The following is an 18,046-nucleotide window of genomic DNA, read 5'->3' on the forward strand; positions in this document are numbered from 1 at the left end:
TTCAAGTGCTGTGCTGGCTGGGGAATTCTGGGAGCTGAAGTCCAGACATCTTAAAGTTGCCCTGGTTGAGAAACACACTGGTTTAGCGAAAGGTGCTTTTTGCAAAATCTTTTCCTTTCCATAAAAAAAGAGTTAGGTTTTTTGCGCCCAGGTGGAAGATTGGGAAAAAGAATAAGAATCAGATAGATAGATAGATAGATAGATAGATAGATAGATAGATAGATAGATGATAGATAGATAGATAGAGAGAGAGATGCTAGAGAGAGAGATCTAAGATAGATAGAGAGAGATGATAGATAGATAGATAGAGAGAGAGAGAGAGAGAGAGAGATATAGAGAGAGATAGATGCTAGAGAGAGAGAGATCTTAGGTAGATAAAGAGATAGAGAGATAGAGAGAGATAGATGAGAGAGAGAGAGAAGATAGATAGAGAGAGAGATGATAGATAGATAGAGATAGATAGATGCTAGAGAGAGAGAGATCTAAGATAGATAGATAGATAGATAGATAGATAGATAGATAGATAGATAGATAGATAGATAGATAGAGATAGATGCTAGAGAGAGAGAGAGATCTAAGATAGATAGATAGATAGATAGATAGATAGATAGATAGATAGATAGATAGATAGACAGATAGACAGATAGACAGATAGACAGATATGAGAGAGAGAGAAGATAGATAGATAGATAGATAGATAGATAGATAGATAGATAGATAGATAGATAGATAGATAGAGATAGATAGATGATAGAGAGAGAGATCTAAGATAGAGAGATAGAGAGATGATAGATAGATAGATAGATAGATAGATAGATAGATAGATAGATATAGATGAGAGAGAGAGAGATGATAGATAGAGATAGAGATAGAGATAGATGATAGATAGATGGAGATAGATGAGAGAGAGATCTAGAGAGCTAGAGAGAGAGAGAGAGAGAGAGACAATGGTGGGATTCAGTCAGTTCGCACCACTTCAGGAGAACCGGTTGTTAACTTTCTGAGCAGTTTGGCAAACTGGTTGTTGGAAGAAATGATTAGGGCAGAGAACCGGTTGTTAAATTACTTGAATCCCACCACTGGATATAGATATATATAAAGATATAGATATATTTGGTAGAATATGAAAACAGAATGAGACAGAAATCAGCTGCATAACCGATTTGCTTTGCTTTATTGGAAAATCGGTTAAATATGTAATCCTGGTTGGTTTGAGTCCTGCTTTGCAAGGCAACATTTCTTATTTGGTTATGAAAGATGTCAGAGCGGCTGTAGAAAAGGACATTGGGCAGGTCCCGCCCAGGCAAAGCATTTGGGACGGCTTTTTTTTGTGTGTGTGTGTGTTTCTTTTTTAATGAAACAGTTTCTCCGCCGACACTCTCAATTGGTTACGTAAATATTTTTGTTTGTTTGAAGAAACTGCAATGGCTCTCGGCTTGTCTCTAAGTGGTAAAGCTATCCTGCCAATTTTGTGGCGGCAGTTGTGTAAAAAACAAACTTCTTACATAAACATTACATGAGCTGCAACCCAAAACATGACATCAACCATGCAGTAAGGAGTGTGTGTGTGTGTGTGTGTGTGTGTGTGTGTGTGTGTGTTTTCTTTAAAGCATAATTGCTCTAAAGGAAGGGCAGTGAGAAATTATTTTCCCCTGTAACTGTAGCGGCTGACTGTTGGGGGCGAGTCATTGGCCCCAATGGAAAGGGTGCGCAACTTGGGCGTTCTCCTGGATGGACGGCTGTCTTTTGAAGACCATTTGGCGGCCGTCTCCAGGAGAGCCTTTTACCAGGTTCGCCTGGTTTGCCAGTTGCGCCCCTTCCTGGACCGGGATGCCTTATGCACGGTCACTCATACTCTCGTGACATCTCGCCTGGATTACTGCAATGCTCTCTACATGGGGCTTCCCTTGAGGAGCACCCGGAGGCTCCAGTTAGTCCAGAATGTGGCTGCGTGGGTGATAGAGGGAGCCCCTCGTGGCTCCCATGTGCCACCACTCCTGCGTAGACTGCACTGGCTGCCTGTGGCCTTCCGGGTGCGCTTCAAGGTTTTGGTAACCATCTTCAAAGCGCTCCATGGCTTAGGGCCGGGCTACTTACGGGACCGTCTACTGCCACCGATTGCCTCCCACCGACCCGTGCGCTCTCACAGGGAGGGACTCCTTAGGGTGCCGTCCATCAGGCAGTACCGACTGGTGACACCCAGGGGAAGGGCCTTCTCTGTGGGGGCTCCCACCCTCTGGAATGAACTTCCCCCAGGACCCCGCCAACTTCCTGACCTTCGAACCTTCCGCCGCGAGCTTAAAACACATCTATTTATCTGTGCAGGACTGGACTAGAATTTTAATTTTAAATTTAATTTTAATGGGGTTTGTATCATTTTAATTGTAATTTTAAATTTTGGCCTATTTAAATAAGTTTTTTAATTTAGTGTTTTATCTTGTATTATATTTGTATTTTTATCGGGCTGTAAACCGCCCTGAGTCCTTCGGGAGATAGGGCGGTATAAAAATTTGATTAAATAAATAAATAAATAAAGAGTTAAAAAGAAAATCCAAGCTGGGAATTGGACATTCAGGTCGGAGAGATGCCCTTAAAGAGAAATGATACTCTGAAGGTCCTTGGAGTGATGAAATCCTGCCGGTTCTGTCTGGCTCGCATGAACTGGTAGCGTGGTTCGGCGAACTGATAGCAGCAGTAGCACGAGGCTCCGCCCACCCACCCGTACATCATTACTTCCTGGTTTTTAACCCCTCTGCGCATGCACAAAGCCTTTTGTGCATGTGCAGAGGGTAAAAAAATTGGATGTGACGATGGCACGCAGGCTTCCAAACCGGTAGGGAAGTAAGTAAATTTCAACCCTGGCCAAAACCCATAATTTTTTTTTTTTTTAAATGGGAACAATACAGATGTGTATTAACTGTGTTTTGCCCCATTTTGTGACTTTCCTTGCACACAGATGTTAAGTGAGTCACTGCGTTGTTAAGTTAGTAACAGGGTTGTTAAGCAAATCCGGCTTCCTCACTGACTTTACTGGTCGGAAGGTCACAAAAGGGGGTCATGTGACCCCCCCTCCCCAGACACTGCAATGGTCATAAATGTGAGTCAGTTGCCAAGAGTCCGAATTTTGATCACTAGACCGTGGGGGATGCTACAATGGTCGTAAGTGTGAAAAACGGTCATAAGTCACGTTCTTCAGAACACTCCCACAGTCGTGGGACCACAATTTGGGCTCTTGGAATGCGACCTGCATTTTCTGCCATATGCAACAGCCTGTAATCCAATTGCTGTTGATTTATGACATTTTTTGTCGGAAAAAAAATAACATTTACCTCTTGAGTGTTGGCAAAAAGATCCCATAAGGAACAGGGGTTTCACTTAACGACCGTGGTGTTCACTTAAAACCAGGAATTCCATTAATGACTATAGTGATTTGCTGCACAGGCAAAAAAGGTTGTGTTGAGTCGGTCGTGTGGTTCGGTTCTGCAACCCAACAAGAAAAACACAGACTTCAGAGGATAATTAGAACTGCAGAAAAAATAATTGCTACCAACCTGCCTTCCATTGAGGACCTGTATACTGCACGAATCAAGAAGAGGGCCGTGAAAATATTTACAGATCCCTCACATCCTGGACATAAACTGTTTCAACTCCTACCCTCAAAACGACGCTATAGAGCACTGCACACCAGAACAACTAGACACAAGAACAGTTTTTTCCCGAAGGACATCACTCTGCTAAACAAATAATTCCATCAACACTGTCAAACTATTTACTGAATCTGCACTACTATTAATCTTCTCATAGTTCCCATCACCAATCTCTTTCCATTTATGACTGTATGACTATAACTTGTTGCTGGCAATCCTTATGATTTATATTGATATATTGACCATCAATTGTGTTGTAAATATTGTACCTTGATGAACATATCTTTTCTTTTATGTCCACTGAGAGCATATGCACCAAGACAAATTCCTTGTGTGTCCAATCACACTTGGCCAATAAAAAATTCTATTCTATTCTATTCTATTCTATTCTATTGGCTGCTTTAAAACCATCACCACTTAATAACCGCAATGGGCAGGCTCCATTGCGGTTGTAAGTTGACTACCTATAACAAAATCGAGTGTTGACTGTTTTTATGAGTGCTGCCACTCATCTAGATTTGTATCTAGAAATCGATCAGGCTAACCAAAATGCAAAAGATTTAAAAAATATATATAAAAGTGTATGGATTTCCAGCATCTTTACTGCTTCTCGTGACAAATTAAAAACTCCTCTAAGCAATTTAAAAGTGAGAATGTAAGCTTATATACACCTCTCTGCAGTTCAGCGCAGCAATGGTTTAATATTAACTTTCCTTTCTGGCTTAGAACATCAAGGTTTCCTGGTAAATCACCCATCCAAGGATTAACCAGGCCTGACCCTGCTTAGCTGCCAAGGCCGACAAAGTCAGCTAGACTTAGCTACCTGCTGGGGATATAAAATCCCCTTTGAGGCCAACTCAGCTGCTGCTGTGCTCATGGATGCATTCATGCAGAATTTCCTAGTAAAAGGACTGTCATAATTTATCACTGCCTCCTTCCACCTCCTGAGTTTTGGATCATTTGGTTATTGATTGAATGAGTAAATATATATATATCGATGAGTTAGATAGACACATCTTTTTCACGAGCTGACTATGCAGCGCCCTCCCTGATCTTAGCAATGGGTGGAAACTGATCAAGGAAAGAAGCAACTTAGAACTAAGGAGAAATTTCCTGACAGTTAGAACAATTAATCAGTGGAACGACTTGCCTACAGAAGTTGTGAATGCTCCAACACTGGAAATTTTTGAGAAAATGTTGGATAACCATCTGTCTGAGATGGTATAGGGTTTCCTGCCTGGGCAGGGGGTTGGACTAGAAGGCCTCCAAGGTCCCTTCCAACTCTGTTGTTGTTATGTTGTTATGTTGTTAGCAGGTGGAGTTATACGTGAAAAAAATGATGTGTAATATCCAGATGTGTAACAGTTTGCTGGCTGGCATTGGGTAATGTTCCAGGGAAAAAATAATACGAAAAATAGCATTCACTTCTATCTTTTTGGCCTCTCGGTCTAGGAATGGCAGTTGTGCTACGTTTGGCATTCAGGAAGTCCTCGACTTACAATGGTCTGTTTAGTGACCACTCAAAGTTACAAAAAAATGAAAAAAATGGCCGGTTTTTACACTTAAGTCCGCTGCAGCATCCCCATGGTCATGCGGTCAGAATTCAAAGACTTGGCAACTGACTCATATTTATGACGGTTGCAGTGTCCCGGGGTCATGTTTTCCGACCTTCTGACAAGCCAAGTCCATGGGGAAGCCCGATTCACTTAACAACCGTGTTACTAACTGAACATCGGCGGGGATTCGCTTAACAACTGTGGCAAGAGAGGTCATAAAATGGGGCAAAAATTCACTGAACAACAGTCAGCCACCAAAATTTTGGGCTCAAATTATGACAGTTGCAAGTTGAGGACTACCTGTGGTTGGAGTTTGGGGCTTGTAGGGTTGAGTAAAAGACTTGACAGTTCTAATCTAAAGTTCTTCAGAGGCATCGGACTTTAAGCGCGAGCTTAAGACTTTCTTTTTTCATCAAGCAGGACTGGCCTAATGATGAATTTTAATCGAGGGTTTTTAGTGGGGGTTTTAAATGGGGTTATTCTATTTTATAATTTTATCTACATATTTTAAATATTCAGTTCTTGGAATCAGATTTTTACTTATATATTGTATTTTAAATTTTTTGTATATGTGTTTTATCTATGCTGTACACCGCCCTGAGTCTTCGGAGAAGGGCGGTATAAAAATGTGAACAATCAATCAATCAATCAATCAATCAATAAATTAATTAATTGTCATCATCCCCTGCCAATGCAGCCATTATCATAAGAATATGGTGGATCTCTAGACTTCAACTCCCAGAATTCTCCAGCCAGACCTCAATAGTATTGCTGGCTGGGGAATTCTGGGACTTGAAGTCCACCCAACTTAAAAAAGCTGCACAGGTTAAACAAAAGAAACACCCACCTACCTACCATTTGCTGCTTAGAAACAGCCTCTTTTCTTATAATAAGGATCCAACCCGTGGCCATATTATTCCCTGATATAGAAATGCAAGATTTAAGAGCTATTTTGTTTTTAGGGATTTGCGGGAGAAGTTTTCGAATTTAAAGGGGGAGGAGAGAGAGAAGATGCAGGCCATATCTATTTTTAGCACTCTTCCCGGATTTAAGATCTTATTGCTTGGGTGGATGGATTGGTGTAACTTGGTTGCTCATTAAACTAAGTTTTTTTTTCTCCAGCATGTGTTATTTTGGTCCGGAGTCTGTTGCCTCCCCTGAGTTCAAGAACAACAGTTTAATCCCTGATGAATCTGTTTGCTCTTCACACTGAATAACCAAGTGGGATAGGCAGCCTCCATTCACTTTTTCAACATATTAAAATAGACCCAAGAAATTATTTTTTCCTCTTTTCTCCCCCTTTCCCTCACAGGCTTTGAAATATCCTGCTCACCTCTCCTTTGGTAGTTGACCCCTCTCCTTGAGTTTTGTAATTATTCTAAGGATGGTTTTTATTTTTAGCTCTGTCGGCATATCCCTGTCGGCTTCCTTACGCTATATCTGTCTTTCAAGAGAGCCAGTACGGTCTAGGGCAGGGGTCTCCAACCTTAAACACTCCAAGAGCCATTTGGACCCGTTTAAAACAAACACCGGGAGCCACAAAACCCTTCCCGTGCCTGACTATTTCTTGAGCAGCCACAAAACTAACATATGTAGTTGAAATAAATGTTCTGTTTTCTTCTGAAAGTTTCCTTTTCTTGGATTTATTCATGGTCGGCCTACCGGGGGTTGAAAAGCTCAATAAATTGCATGTTGGCAGGTGTCACACGTTGATGGTTGTGACACATATTTTGAGCAACAGGGAGCCGCAGCAGAGGGACGAAAGAGCCACATGTGGCTCCAGAGCCGCAGGTTGCGGACCCTTGGTCTAGTGCAGCTTTGCTGGCTGTGGAATTCTGGGAGTTGAAGTCTGCCAGGCTTAAAGTTGCCAAGGTTGGAGACCTCTGGTCTAGTGTAGTGTTGGCGAACCTTTTCGGCGGAAAAGCAGCTTCCCTGGCTGAGCTTCTGGTTCCTGGTGTGCGCATGCGCGCAGGTCACCTGGTGTTCCGGGTTCTGGCACGCATGCGCGCGTGAAGACAAGCTTTACTTCCCGGCGTAGGCATGCATGCCAGGGAGCTGCTCTCCCAGTTTCCGGCGCTTCCGTACACGCAAAGACCAACTGGCCGTCGCACATATGTGCACCAGAACCTGGAAGAGCAATCGGTGATGGCTGGCATGCCCGGAGAGATGGCTCTGTGTGCCGCTTCCGGCACACGTACCATATGTTTGCCATCATGGGTCTAGTGGTTGGGGCACCAGTGTATAAAGCCAGGGTTCTTGAATTCTAGTTCTGCCTTAAGCCAATCACCAAGAAGCTGTGAGTTCTAGTCCTGCTTCAGGCATGAAAACTGGTTATGTGGGCCAATCACCAGGAGACAGTGAGTTCTAGTCCTGCCTTAGGCATGAAAACTGGTTATGTGAGCCAGTCACTAGGAGACTGTGAGTTTTAGTCCTGCCTTAGGCATAAAAACTGGTTATGTGAGCCAATTCCCAGGAGACTGTGAGTTCTAATCCTGCCTTAGGCATGAAAACTAGTTATGTGAGCCAGTCACCAGGAGACTGTGAGTTTTAGTCCTGCCTTAAGCATGAAAACTGGTTATGTGAGCCAATCACCAATCATGTGAGTTCTAGTCCTGCCTTAGGCATGAAAACTGGCTATGTGAGTCAATTACCAGGAGACTGTGAGTTCTAATCCCGCTTTAGGCATAAAAACTGGTTATGCGAGCCAATCACCAGGAGACTGTGAGTTCTAGTCCTGCCTTAGGCATGCAAACTGGCTAAATGGGTCAATCACTAGGAGACTGTGAGTTCTAGTGCCACTTGCAAGCCAGCTGGGTCACTTTGGGGCCAGTCACTCCCTCTTTCTCTGTCACCCAGTCCACCTCACAAGGTGGTTGTGTGAAAGAAAAAAAAAGGAGAAGGAAGGTCTGTTGGATATATTCGCCTCTTTGAGTTATTTGTAAAAATAATGAAAGGCGGGATACAAATCAGTCAGTCATGCTATATCCAATGTGGATCCGAGTTTCAGAGAACCCATCTGGCCAGAGTTCAGTTCCTGATAGGGAACAGCCCTGCCTGGCAGGATGGAGCTCCAAGGAGCTATTTTGGAGGTTCCCCCCCTCCCCGTCCCACCCAGACATTTTTAATGCTTTCTTCTGGTTTATTAGCCTGCTGTTCCTTGAGCTTGGCTCAACATACTTCCATTCCAGCGTGAACAAAGCCAAGCCAAGCAACTTCAGGGGCCAAAATCTTTACGAGCGACGTCGACCTCCAAATGAGATGAAATCATGGAGACGCCAACCGAAAAGGGCTTCCAGGCATTACAAGCGCAGTCGGTGGATTCTCAATTTTTGGAATTATTTTTAAATAACAAATGGAGCGAAATGCTTTTCGCCTGTGTAATTAATGTATATTTTCCAGTTTAGGGAAGGTTTTTTTTTTTTTTTTTTGGTCCTTGGCTGTCTGAATGCTGTTCAAACTTGCCATAGCGGACCAGGTAATCTGCATTTAATGAATTTCAGTTGCATTTAGCAGTCTTTAGCTTGAGAGAAAGGATAAATTCATTCATCTTGCCTGCTCTAAGTATTTTGGGACTTCAACCCCCCCATAATTAAGAGCTGTGGTGGCGCAGTGGTTAGAATGCAGTATTGCAGGCTAACTCTGCCGACTGCCGGCAGTTCGAATCTCACCAGGCTCAGCATTCCATCCTACCAAGGTGGGTATAAAATGAGGACCCAAACTGTTGGGGGCAAATATGCGGACTCTGTAAACCTCTTAGTGAAGGCTTTAAAGCACTGTGAAGTGGTACATAAGTCTAAGCGCTATTGCTATAATTCCCAGCTCCCCTGAAAATTGCATTTTTATATTTGCAGGCTGGTGGTAGTCACAAAGTTACATCTAAGCATGTGAACAAGCCACAGTTGTTGGGTTCACACGTTACGCACTGAATCGTGGTTTGTCAGCTTCCGTGGCTGGACTCGTTTAACCTACTGAGGCAAAACCAAGAGGAAGGTTTAATATGTGCATGGACCTACCTGTGCATTTTGAACCCTTTTGTGAGGCTGCAAAACATGCTGGCTTAACTTTTATGAGCGAAAATGCAGTTCATGGTGGGAGCAGTTGCTTGACAGGGAAAAAGACTCCAGATTCAGTTTAATTTAATTTTTAATTTATTTGCATTTATATCCTGCCCTTCTCCGAAGACTCAGGGCGGCTTACACTATGTTAGCAATAGTCTTCATTCTATTTGTATATTTATATACAAAGTCAATTTATTGCCCCCAACAATCTGGGTCCTCATTTTACCTACCTTATAAAGGATGGAAGGCTGAGTCAACCTTGGGCCTGGTGGGACTAGAACCTGCAGTAATTGCAGGCAGCTACTGTTAATAACAGACTGCATTAGCAGTCTGAGCCATAGAGGCCCCTCTGTGTTCACAGCGTACTCAGCGTACTCAGAAATGTAACTCTTCATCAGTAATCCCAAAGGTGCTTTTTCAAGGGGGGCTTTTTGAAGACGTTTCACTTCCCATCCAAGAAGCTTCTTCACCTCAGAGCTGAAGAAGCTTCTTGGATGAGAAGCGAAACGTTTTCAAAGAGAAAAAAAACAGACAGTCCAGTTGCCTCTTGAAAAAGCACCTTTGGGACAACCATGATCTAGATCAGGGGTCTCCAACCTTGGCAACTTTAAGCCTGGTGGACTTCAACTCCCAGAATGCCCCAGCCAGCTTTGCTGAAGTTGAAGTCCGCCAGGCTTAAAGTTGCCAAGGTTGGAGACCCCTGATCTGGATGACTGGGAACCTCCATAGACTCTTCAGCAGCAATTGATGAGGAAAAATATTCCTAACCCAAATTCCTGGAGTGAGTTGGGACATGAGCCACTATACTATATTATTATTGTTATCTTTATTCATTAAACATGAGTCAACTGAACATTCAAAAAGGCATCACAAATACCATTGACCGGTGCTAATGGTTGATACGGGTTGCTGCCAGCATCCTAGGTGGTGGTTGTTGTTGTTGTTGCTGTTGTTGTTATGGTTGTCGTGCAATCAGTTAGATCTTTAGGCTGTATTTGGCATTTTTGTGCACCTATCGCAGGGGCCCCTGACTCCCGGGCCACAGACCCCTACCTGTCCGTGGCCTGTTAAGAACTGGGCCACACAGATGAAAGTGAATGGCAGGCGAGCGAGTGAAGCTTCATCTATATTTGTAGCTGCTTCCCAATGCTAACATCACCAAACAGATCCACCTCAGAATAGAACAGAACAGAACAGAACAGAACAGAACAGAATAGAATAGAACAGAACAGAACAATAGAGTTGGAAGGGACCTTGGAGGTCTTCTAGTCCAACCCCCTGCTTAGGCAGGACACGCTACATCCAGGGGTGAAATGCTCTCGGATCGGACCAGATCGCGCAATCCGGTAGCAATTGTGGCTGGTAGTTCGGCGAGCCGGTAGCGATGGCGGAGCAAAACTCCTCCCACCCATTCAGGTGTCATTACTTCCTGGCTTTAACTTCCTGGTGTTTTTACCTTCTGCACATGCGCAGAAGGTTTTGCACATGCGCAGAAGGTCTGCGTGTACATGTGACACACACAAGCAAAGCAAACGCACATGTGCGACGCATGCACTTCCGAGCCGGTAAGGAAGATAATTAGATTTCACTCCTGCCTACACCACTTCAGACATAAAGCATCAGATTGTCCCAGGAGTACAAATCCTACAGCAAACTGCACATGCGAAAGATTGAGGCTGCACACTCATCCTCACACACACACACACACACACACACACACACACACCGTCTGTGGAAAAATTGTCTTCCACGAAACAGGTCCCTGACACCAAAATGTTTGGGGACTGCAGAACTCTCCAGCCCTTCCCAAGCACCCGTGGTAGACAAAGTCATAGCGTTAAAGGTATCCACACAGGATGTAAGCTTCTTGTGTCTGCGCCCCCCCGAGCCAAGCCTCCTGCCAGAAAGTGACTTGGAAAGTGAGGGGGAAGGGCCGTCAGGACTTACCTCGGGAGCACCTGCTTCCCTGGCTCAGCTCCAGGAGCCAGAAACAGGCCAGGTGGAAGAGATAATGAGGCCTCCGTCCCCTGACTCTTCCCCCCCCAGGCCATGCCTCCAGACCTAGCTGATGGCAATCAGGCCTGGCTGGACCCTAGGTTTCATAGGCAGGAGAGGCAGGAACAACAGAAGCAGGGGTGGGGCAGGCCTAGGAAGTGCTGAGTCATAGAGCCACACCCCACAGGATATTTATTTATTTATTTATTTATTTATTTATTTTATTTATTTTATTAAATTTCTATACCGCCCTTCTCCCGAAGGACTCAGGGCGGTGTACAGCCAAAATAAAACACAGAATATATACAATTAAAAGAATTTAAAAAGAACTATTACTGTGCGGCCGATAATTAAAACATTTAAAAATTTAAAATATTATTAAAACCCCAATTTAAAAACAACTATTTATGCCAGTCCTGCTTGAATGAATAAATATGTTTTAAGCTCACGACGAAAGGTCCGAAGATCAGGCACTTGACGTAAGCCAGGGATATAAAGGCAGCAAGAGCTGCTGTGCCTCTTCGTAGCAGGCAAATTAACTGCTTAACTAGGAGCTGAAGTACTGTTTGACTTATCGGCGTCGAAGGAGATAACCGAGACACTTGGCAGACGCTCGCTATTCTGCTGCCAGAGCTGATAGTGCTGGCTAATTAAGCCATCGCTCAGACGGAGGCGAAGGGGGACAGAACAAAGCTATTCCAAGCAAAGCAATTTTGCAATTGACCATTAACGGTTTTGTCAATGGGATAGTGTTTAAGAGGCGCTTCAGATGTTTTGGGATTGCACTGGGGGTCCCCCTATTCTCATGTTGGTACTATCTTGGCTTTCTTTTGCCACAGTCATTCTACACCTATTTTCAGGTCTTTGTATTTTCTGATTGTCTCTGTTTGTTTTCTATTCTGCTGTCTCTGGGATCTGTAACACCCATTATCCAGACTTTTTTTGTCTTTCTTATTGGCAATAGTTAAGTGTGGGGTGCTGTGAGGCAGGTACTTGTCTATTTGAATTCTAAAATCCTAGAGCAGGGGTCTCCAACCTTGGTCCCTTTAAGACTTGTGGACTTCAACTCCCAGAGTCCCTCAGCCAGCAAAGCTACTGGGAGTAGAAGTCCACAAGTCTTAAAGGGACCAAGGTTGGAGACCCCTGTCCTAGAGCACTTTAGCATCTTCATTTTCTATTATTATTATTACCATTTTGATTTGTATGGGTCAGTACCCATCTCATCTAAGCGACCCTGGGCAGCTCACAATAGGTAAAAAATAAATCCAGCAAAGGCAGGTTAAAAACTAATGTAAAAATCACCCGTAATCAATGTGAAACAAGTAAAAAAAATCACAATCAACGACGGAAATGATCTTTACATCAGCTCAACATATACAAACTGCCATCAAGACCAGCAAAGGACAGGATTCATATGATGATTTCTCCAGAGGGGACAGAATTTGGATTTTAGCCTTTGGTTGAATTTTGGGTTTGATTTTCCTTTCAAGGGCTTGCTAAGGTGATTGATAGCTTAGCACAGGGGTCTCCAACCTTGGCAACTTTTAAGACGTGTGGGACTTCAACTCCCAGAGTTCCTCAGCCAGCTTTGCCCAACTTTTATGTTGTTAAGTGAGAAATTTGTTAAAGGAGTTTTGCCCCCATTCCTCTGCAAGTGAATCACGGAAGTTGTTAAATTAGTGACACTGAAGTTGTTAAATTAGTGACGGGTGAACCTGGCTTCCCCATTGACTTGGCTTGTCAGAAGGTCGCAAAAGAGGATTGTATGACCTGCAATCGCCATAAATATGAATCAGGTGTCAAACATCCACATCTAAATCATCGGGACCATAGGGATGTTGCAGTGTGAAAAATAGTCATCAATCACTTTTTTCACTACCGTTATAATTTTGAATGGTCACTAAACGAACCGTTGTAAGTCAAGGCCTACCTGTAGAGGTAGCAACCACGCTTACCATTCCGAATTAGCTCTCTTTAAACCAAGGAAGAGTTCAGCTGCTTTTCCTTGGTTTAAAGGAATGTGCTTTTCCTAAGGCCATTTATAGAATACGTTATTTTAAATATGGTTTTAATTTGTATATTGTCCTGTTTTAATCTGGCTGTACAACCGCCCTGAGTCCTTCGGGAGAAGGGCGGTATAAAAATCTAAATAATAAATAAATAAATAAATAATCCACTTTTTGGGGAAATTCTGTCTTTTTTTTTGGGGGGGAGACCCATCTCCCCCTCAGTGACCTCAGTTGGCCACCTCATGGAATATCCACTTAATTTCCTTAGCAAAATAACAAATGTTTTTGCACTGTTCTCTTCCAAGGCTTTTTTTTAAAAAAAAAACAAAAACAAAAAACATTTCCAATTGAATCCATATTTTCTGCGGGCCTCCCCTTCAAGAGCTAACCAGATCTGACCCTAATTAGCTTTTTCGCACAAAGAGGCCCGAACGGTGCCACTTCTCTGGGCAAATTATTCCGTGCACAAGGAGGATCAAGCTAGTTGCATTTCAATGCAGTCTTGTTCGGGTTCATTGCCTTTCCTGTTTTTTAGGAGGGTGTCCTCCAGCACAAATGTCCGAGGCCATGTTTGGCCTTGGGCCTGCACATTTTTGTTTTGTCTCAGGCCTACTGCAATGGGATTAGGAAGCTCCAGCTTTCTTGGGTGGTTGGTTTTTGGGGTATTTTTGAAGGCTGGAGGGAAAAAAAGCGCACCAGTTCTCTTATAGGTTTTCCCTATCTTGCCATCTCTCTTTAAACCAGGTTTTCCCAACTTTGGCGACATTTAAGACATGCGGACTTCAACTCCCAGAATTCCACAGCCAGCATGGCTGGCTGTGGAATTCTGGGAGTTGAAGTCAGTTTGGAAAAAAACCCTGCTTTAAGTAGTTTTCCCTTGGCGTCTCTTCTGCAACAGGACTCTCTGCCTCAATCCAACCTAAAACGAAGGAGAAATTTCCCTGACAGTGAGAACCATGAATCGGAGAAAACAACTCGCCTCCAGAAGTTGTGGATGCTCCTCCAACGCTGGAGGTTTGCAAGAAGAGATTGGAGAGCCATTTGTCTAAAAAGAAAAAAAAAGGATAGGGATCCCGTCTTGAGCAGCGGGTTGGACTAGAAGACCTCCGAGGTCCCTTCCAACTCCTTCTGCCATCCGTGTCACATGCCATCCCTCTTGGGGGCCCTACTCTGCACTGTTTCTTCGGCTGCAGGCTCCAGCGGGCTGCCAAGGCAGCTTCTAGCAGCTGTTTTGGGTCAGGCTTTAGCTAATCCCAGTCTCAGCAGCTTCCCATCTGGGTGATATAGTGCGTTCCTAAAGAAAGTCCTGTTCCACCCTTCCTCTCTTCACCCCAATCTGGGGTTGGAACGGAGTCTCTTTGGGGAATGTTGACAAGGAGGTTTGGCAGCTCGTCATCAAACTTGTCGGAATGTTGGCCAGACGGTCAAATTCTTCTCCTCTCCCCTTATTCAAAACACATCCGAGGGAAGAGTGCCAAAAAAAAAAAAAGTGGAATAGCAGAAGAACAGCCTGCTCTTCCTTGCTGGATAAACCGGCTGCACCACCCTAGTCGTGGGAACGGGGCCGTGTTCGACCAGAGTACACACCCACACACCCCACGTGTGGGAGGAGAGGAGAGAGAAATTGGGTCTGTCCTAGATGTTTTGGCTAAGCGGGGTGGGGGGTGGGGGGAGCATTGGGAGGGGTCCAGGTGGGTGATACAGGTAGCCCTGGATTTACAACCGTTGGTTTAGTGACCGTTCAGAGTTACAACAGCACTGAAAAAAAAAGGGGGGACTTTGGGGGCATTTTTCACACTTATGATCATTACAGCATGTCCTTATTTATTTATTTCTGACCGCTGTGGACATCCCTTGAGGGGGATCAACACATAACTATCCTGTTTCCCCCAAAATAAGATCTCCTCGGATAATAAGCCGAATCAGGCTTTTGAGCGCAGGGCAATAAGGCCAAGCGCTTATTTCAGGGTTCAAACTTAAAACATACTTATTTAATTGTGCAGGACTGAGCTAGATTTTAAATTTATGGGTTTTAATTGGGTTTTATTTTTATATTTTAATTAACAGGCTTTTAGAATAAGTTTTTTAATTGCTTTTATATTGTATTTATGTGTTTTTAAGTGCCTGTGAACCGCCCTGAGTCCTTCGGGAGATAGGGCGGTATATAAATATGATTAAATAAATAAAAATAAATAAATAAATAAATAAATAAAAAATAGACAGGGTCTTATTTTTGAGGAAACATGGTCTTTCTTTCTCTTTCTTTCCTTCCTTCCTTCCTTCCTTCCTTCCTTCCTTCCTTCCTTCCTTCCTTCCTTTCGCTTTCTTTGTTTCCGGGCAGAATTGAATGAAGTAGATTTACAACAGTTCATTTGAAGTTACAACAGCACTGAAAAAAAGTGACTTATGACTGTGTTTTGTTTTGTTTTTTACAACCTTTGCGACACTCTCCCCCATGGTCACAGTTGTCTGTTGGCGTGTATTTACGACAGTTGCAGGATCCCGGGAATCAAGGGATCTCCTTTTGCGACTTTCTGACAAGCAAAAGCGATGAGAAAGCCAGATTCACTTAACAAACCGTGCCACTAACCTGACCACCGCGGGGAGTCACTTAACAAGGGTGGCAAGGATGGTCATAAAATGGGGGCAAAACTCACTTCCGCTTGCTTAGCGATGGAAATTGTGGAACTCTATTGTGGTCGTAAACCAAGGGCTACCTGTACCCTCCAGATCTGGTGGTATCGTGTCCCACTCCTCCGCTGACGGCCGGGTCAGGGAAATCCGAATCAGGCGTGCCTCTGCAGCTCTGCCAAAGTCCTAGCAAAGTCCTCAGAGCAGTCAGGAGACCAGAAAGTGACTTCAGCAAGATATGTTTAGACTTTGCCTGACTCAGAGAATGCCAGAAAGCAGGTCCTTTATATAGGCCATGGGGTGTGGCTCCATGACTCAGCACTTATCCAGGCCTGCCCCTCCCTTCCTTCTGTTGCCTCCGCCTATCAAGTCTTCTGACGCGAGGGTCACTCCAGTCTACAGCTGTTGGCAATTGACCTCCCTCAGGCTCACATGCTGTGAAGGAGGGGGAGGGGTCTAGTTGCTCCGTTTGCCTGGGCATGGAGCCAGAGCTGGGGGCTGGAGATACTTCCTCCTCTTCAGCCTGTCTGGGCATGGAGCCAGGGCTGGGGCCGGGAGGCATACTAGGACATTCCTCCATGTTCGGAAGCAGATAAGAAGGCCCCGGCTGTGGTGAGATTGGACGAGACACAACAGGTGGATTGTAACGTTCCCATCCTCCTCTTCCTCCACCATTTTTGACCATCCAGAGCAGGGGTCTCCAATCTTGGCAACTTTAAGACTTAAGCAAAGCTGGCTGAGGAATTCTGGGAGCTGAAGTCCACAAGCCTTAAAGTTACCAAAGTCAGAGACCCCTGGTCCAGAGTGTTCTGGTTTTAGGAATACTGATTGTGCTTTCTCTCTTTCCCCTTTCCAGAAACGTTGATGGATACCAAGTGGGTGACGTCCGAGTTGGCGTGGACAGCTCATCCAGAAACCGGGGTAAGACGTGCTGTTTTCTGAGAAGGAAGATGTCCAACCCGAAATTGACATACGTGTAGCCATTTTAGTTAGCTTTGTATTATACTCGTTTATTCCTTTTCTTTCTCTCTGTTTTGTAAGGGGTTGTTTTTTTCCCCGGGCCCGCCACATTCTTAAAGGTGGGAGGAGGGAATAGATGGCAAGCATTGTTTCACTTTTATTGGGGAGTGTGACTTTTGTGGGATGCTTCTAATTTTCAATATTACGTGGTGTAATTCCGGTTTGTGTCAGATCCGGAATTACAACGGTCTTTGCCAATTTGATGCCTACCTACCTAAATACCTTAAATTTGTTTTGGAAGATGGACTTTGCATATTTCTTTTTGGAATGGGTTTCATCACTTGGAAACCTGACATGTGTTGTGACCAAGGCCCAAATAGTGATTACTAAACACAATTCAGTCCTCAACAAACTTATTTTATTAAAACAGGTGAGAATTAATTCATTCTCAGTTTGGTCCAAATTCTTAATAACCAGTCCATCAGCCTTATCACCAACCTTTGATGTCTTTGGCAACCTGCCAAAGGCTTTTCTTGGCAAAAACCCCACAAAGTTCAAGAGACACTGACAAGAAACACGGAAATCAATGTTGCTTTCCTACAAAGAACCCAATGGCTCGTTGCTGCTCTTTTAAGCCTTATGGGAGTGGCCAATCCATCTTCTGGCCTTACTCCTGAGTTGTCCTTTTTGCTTCAGCTGCTCTTGCCTTCTGGCAGCTCTTCACATGCGTGCACTAGGAACAGGCTCCTCCTGTTCCTCTGCCTCTCTGCTGTCCGCCTCTGGAGGCTCCAGAGTCCGTGCATCGTTCCCAGATGGCCTTGACCCCATCTCTGCCTCCGATGCAGAGCCCTCGTCCGGGCCTTCCCCTGACTCCAGGACTGACCCATTGTCCTCCCCAGCCTCCTCACTGTCCGACTCCGCTGCCAGGTCCGCAGGCAGACCACAACAACAGGAGATTAGAAAGGATGCTGAACTTCATCTAAATGGGAAAATGAACTGCTTGTCTTTCCTCTCCTCTTTCTCTTTCTTGCATTTTCTTCATCTGTCTGGGTTCATCTCCTGCTTCGAAGCCTCTTCCCAGCCCTGCATGGTACTGAGTGGGAAAAAAAATCTACCTTGTAAGGCTTGCGATCTTGGAACCAATAAAAATTGTGTCAATCTAATCGCTGAAAAACTTGCATTTGGGGAGG

General features: G+C 44.2%; 1 protein-coding gene across 2 annotated transcripts in view; it reads left to right on the top strand.

Moving 5' to 3' along the window:
* Positions 1 to 18,046, top strand: part of EPHB3 (EPH receptor B3) — a 177,975-nt gene that overhangs the window by 55,739 nt on the left and 104,190 nt on the right. For both annotated transcript variants that reach the window (XM_058187296.1, XM_058187297.1), the window contains exon 2: positions 16,753 to 16,817. In XM_058187296.1, coding sequence (XP_058043279.1) covers positions 16,753 to 16,817 — 65 coding nt within the window. The remainder of the gene's footprint in view (positions 1 to 16,752; positions 16,818 to 18,046) is intronic.

The sequence above is a fragment of the Ahaetulla prasina genome, chromosome 6 (assembly GCF_028640845.1).
Source record: "Ahaetulla prasina isolate Xishuangbanna chromosome 6, ASM2864084v1, whole genome shotgun sequence".
NCBI lineage: Eukaryota > Metazoa > Chordata > Lepidosauria > Squamata > Colubridae > Ahaetulla > Ahaetulla prasina.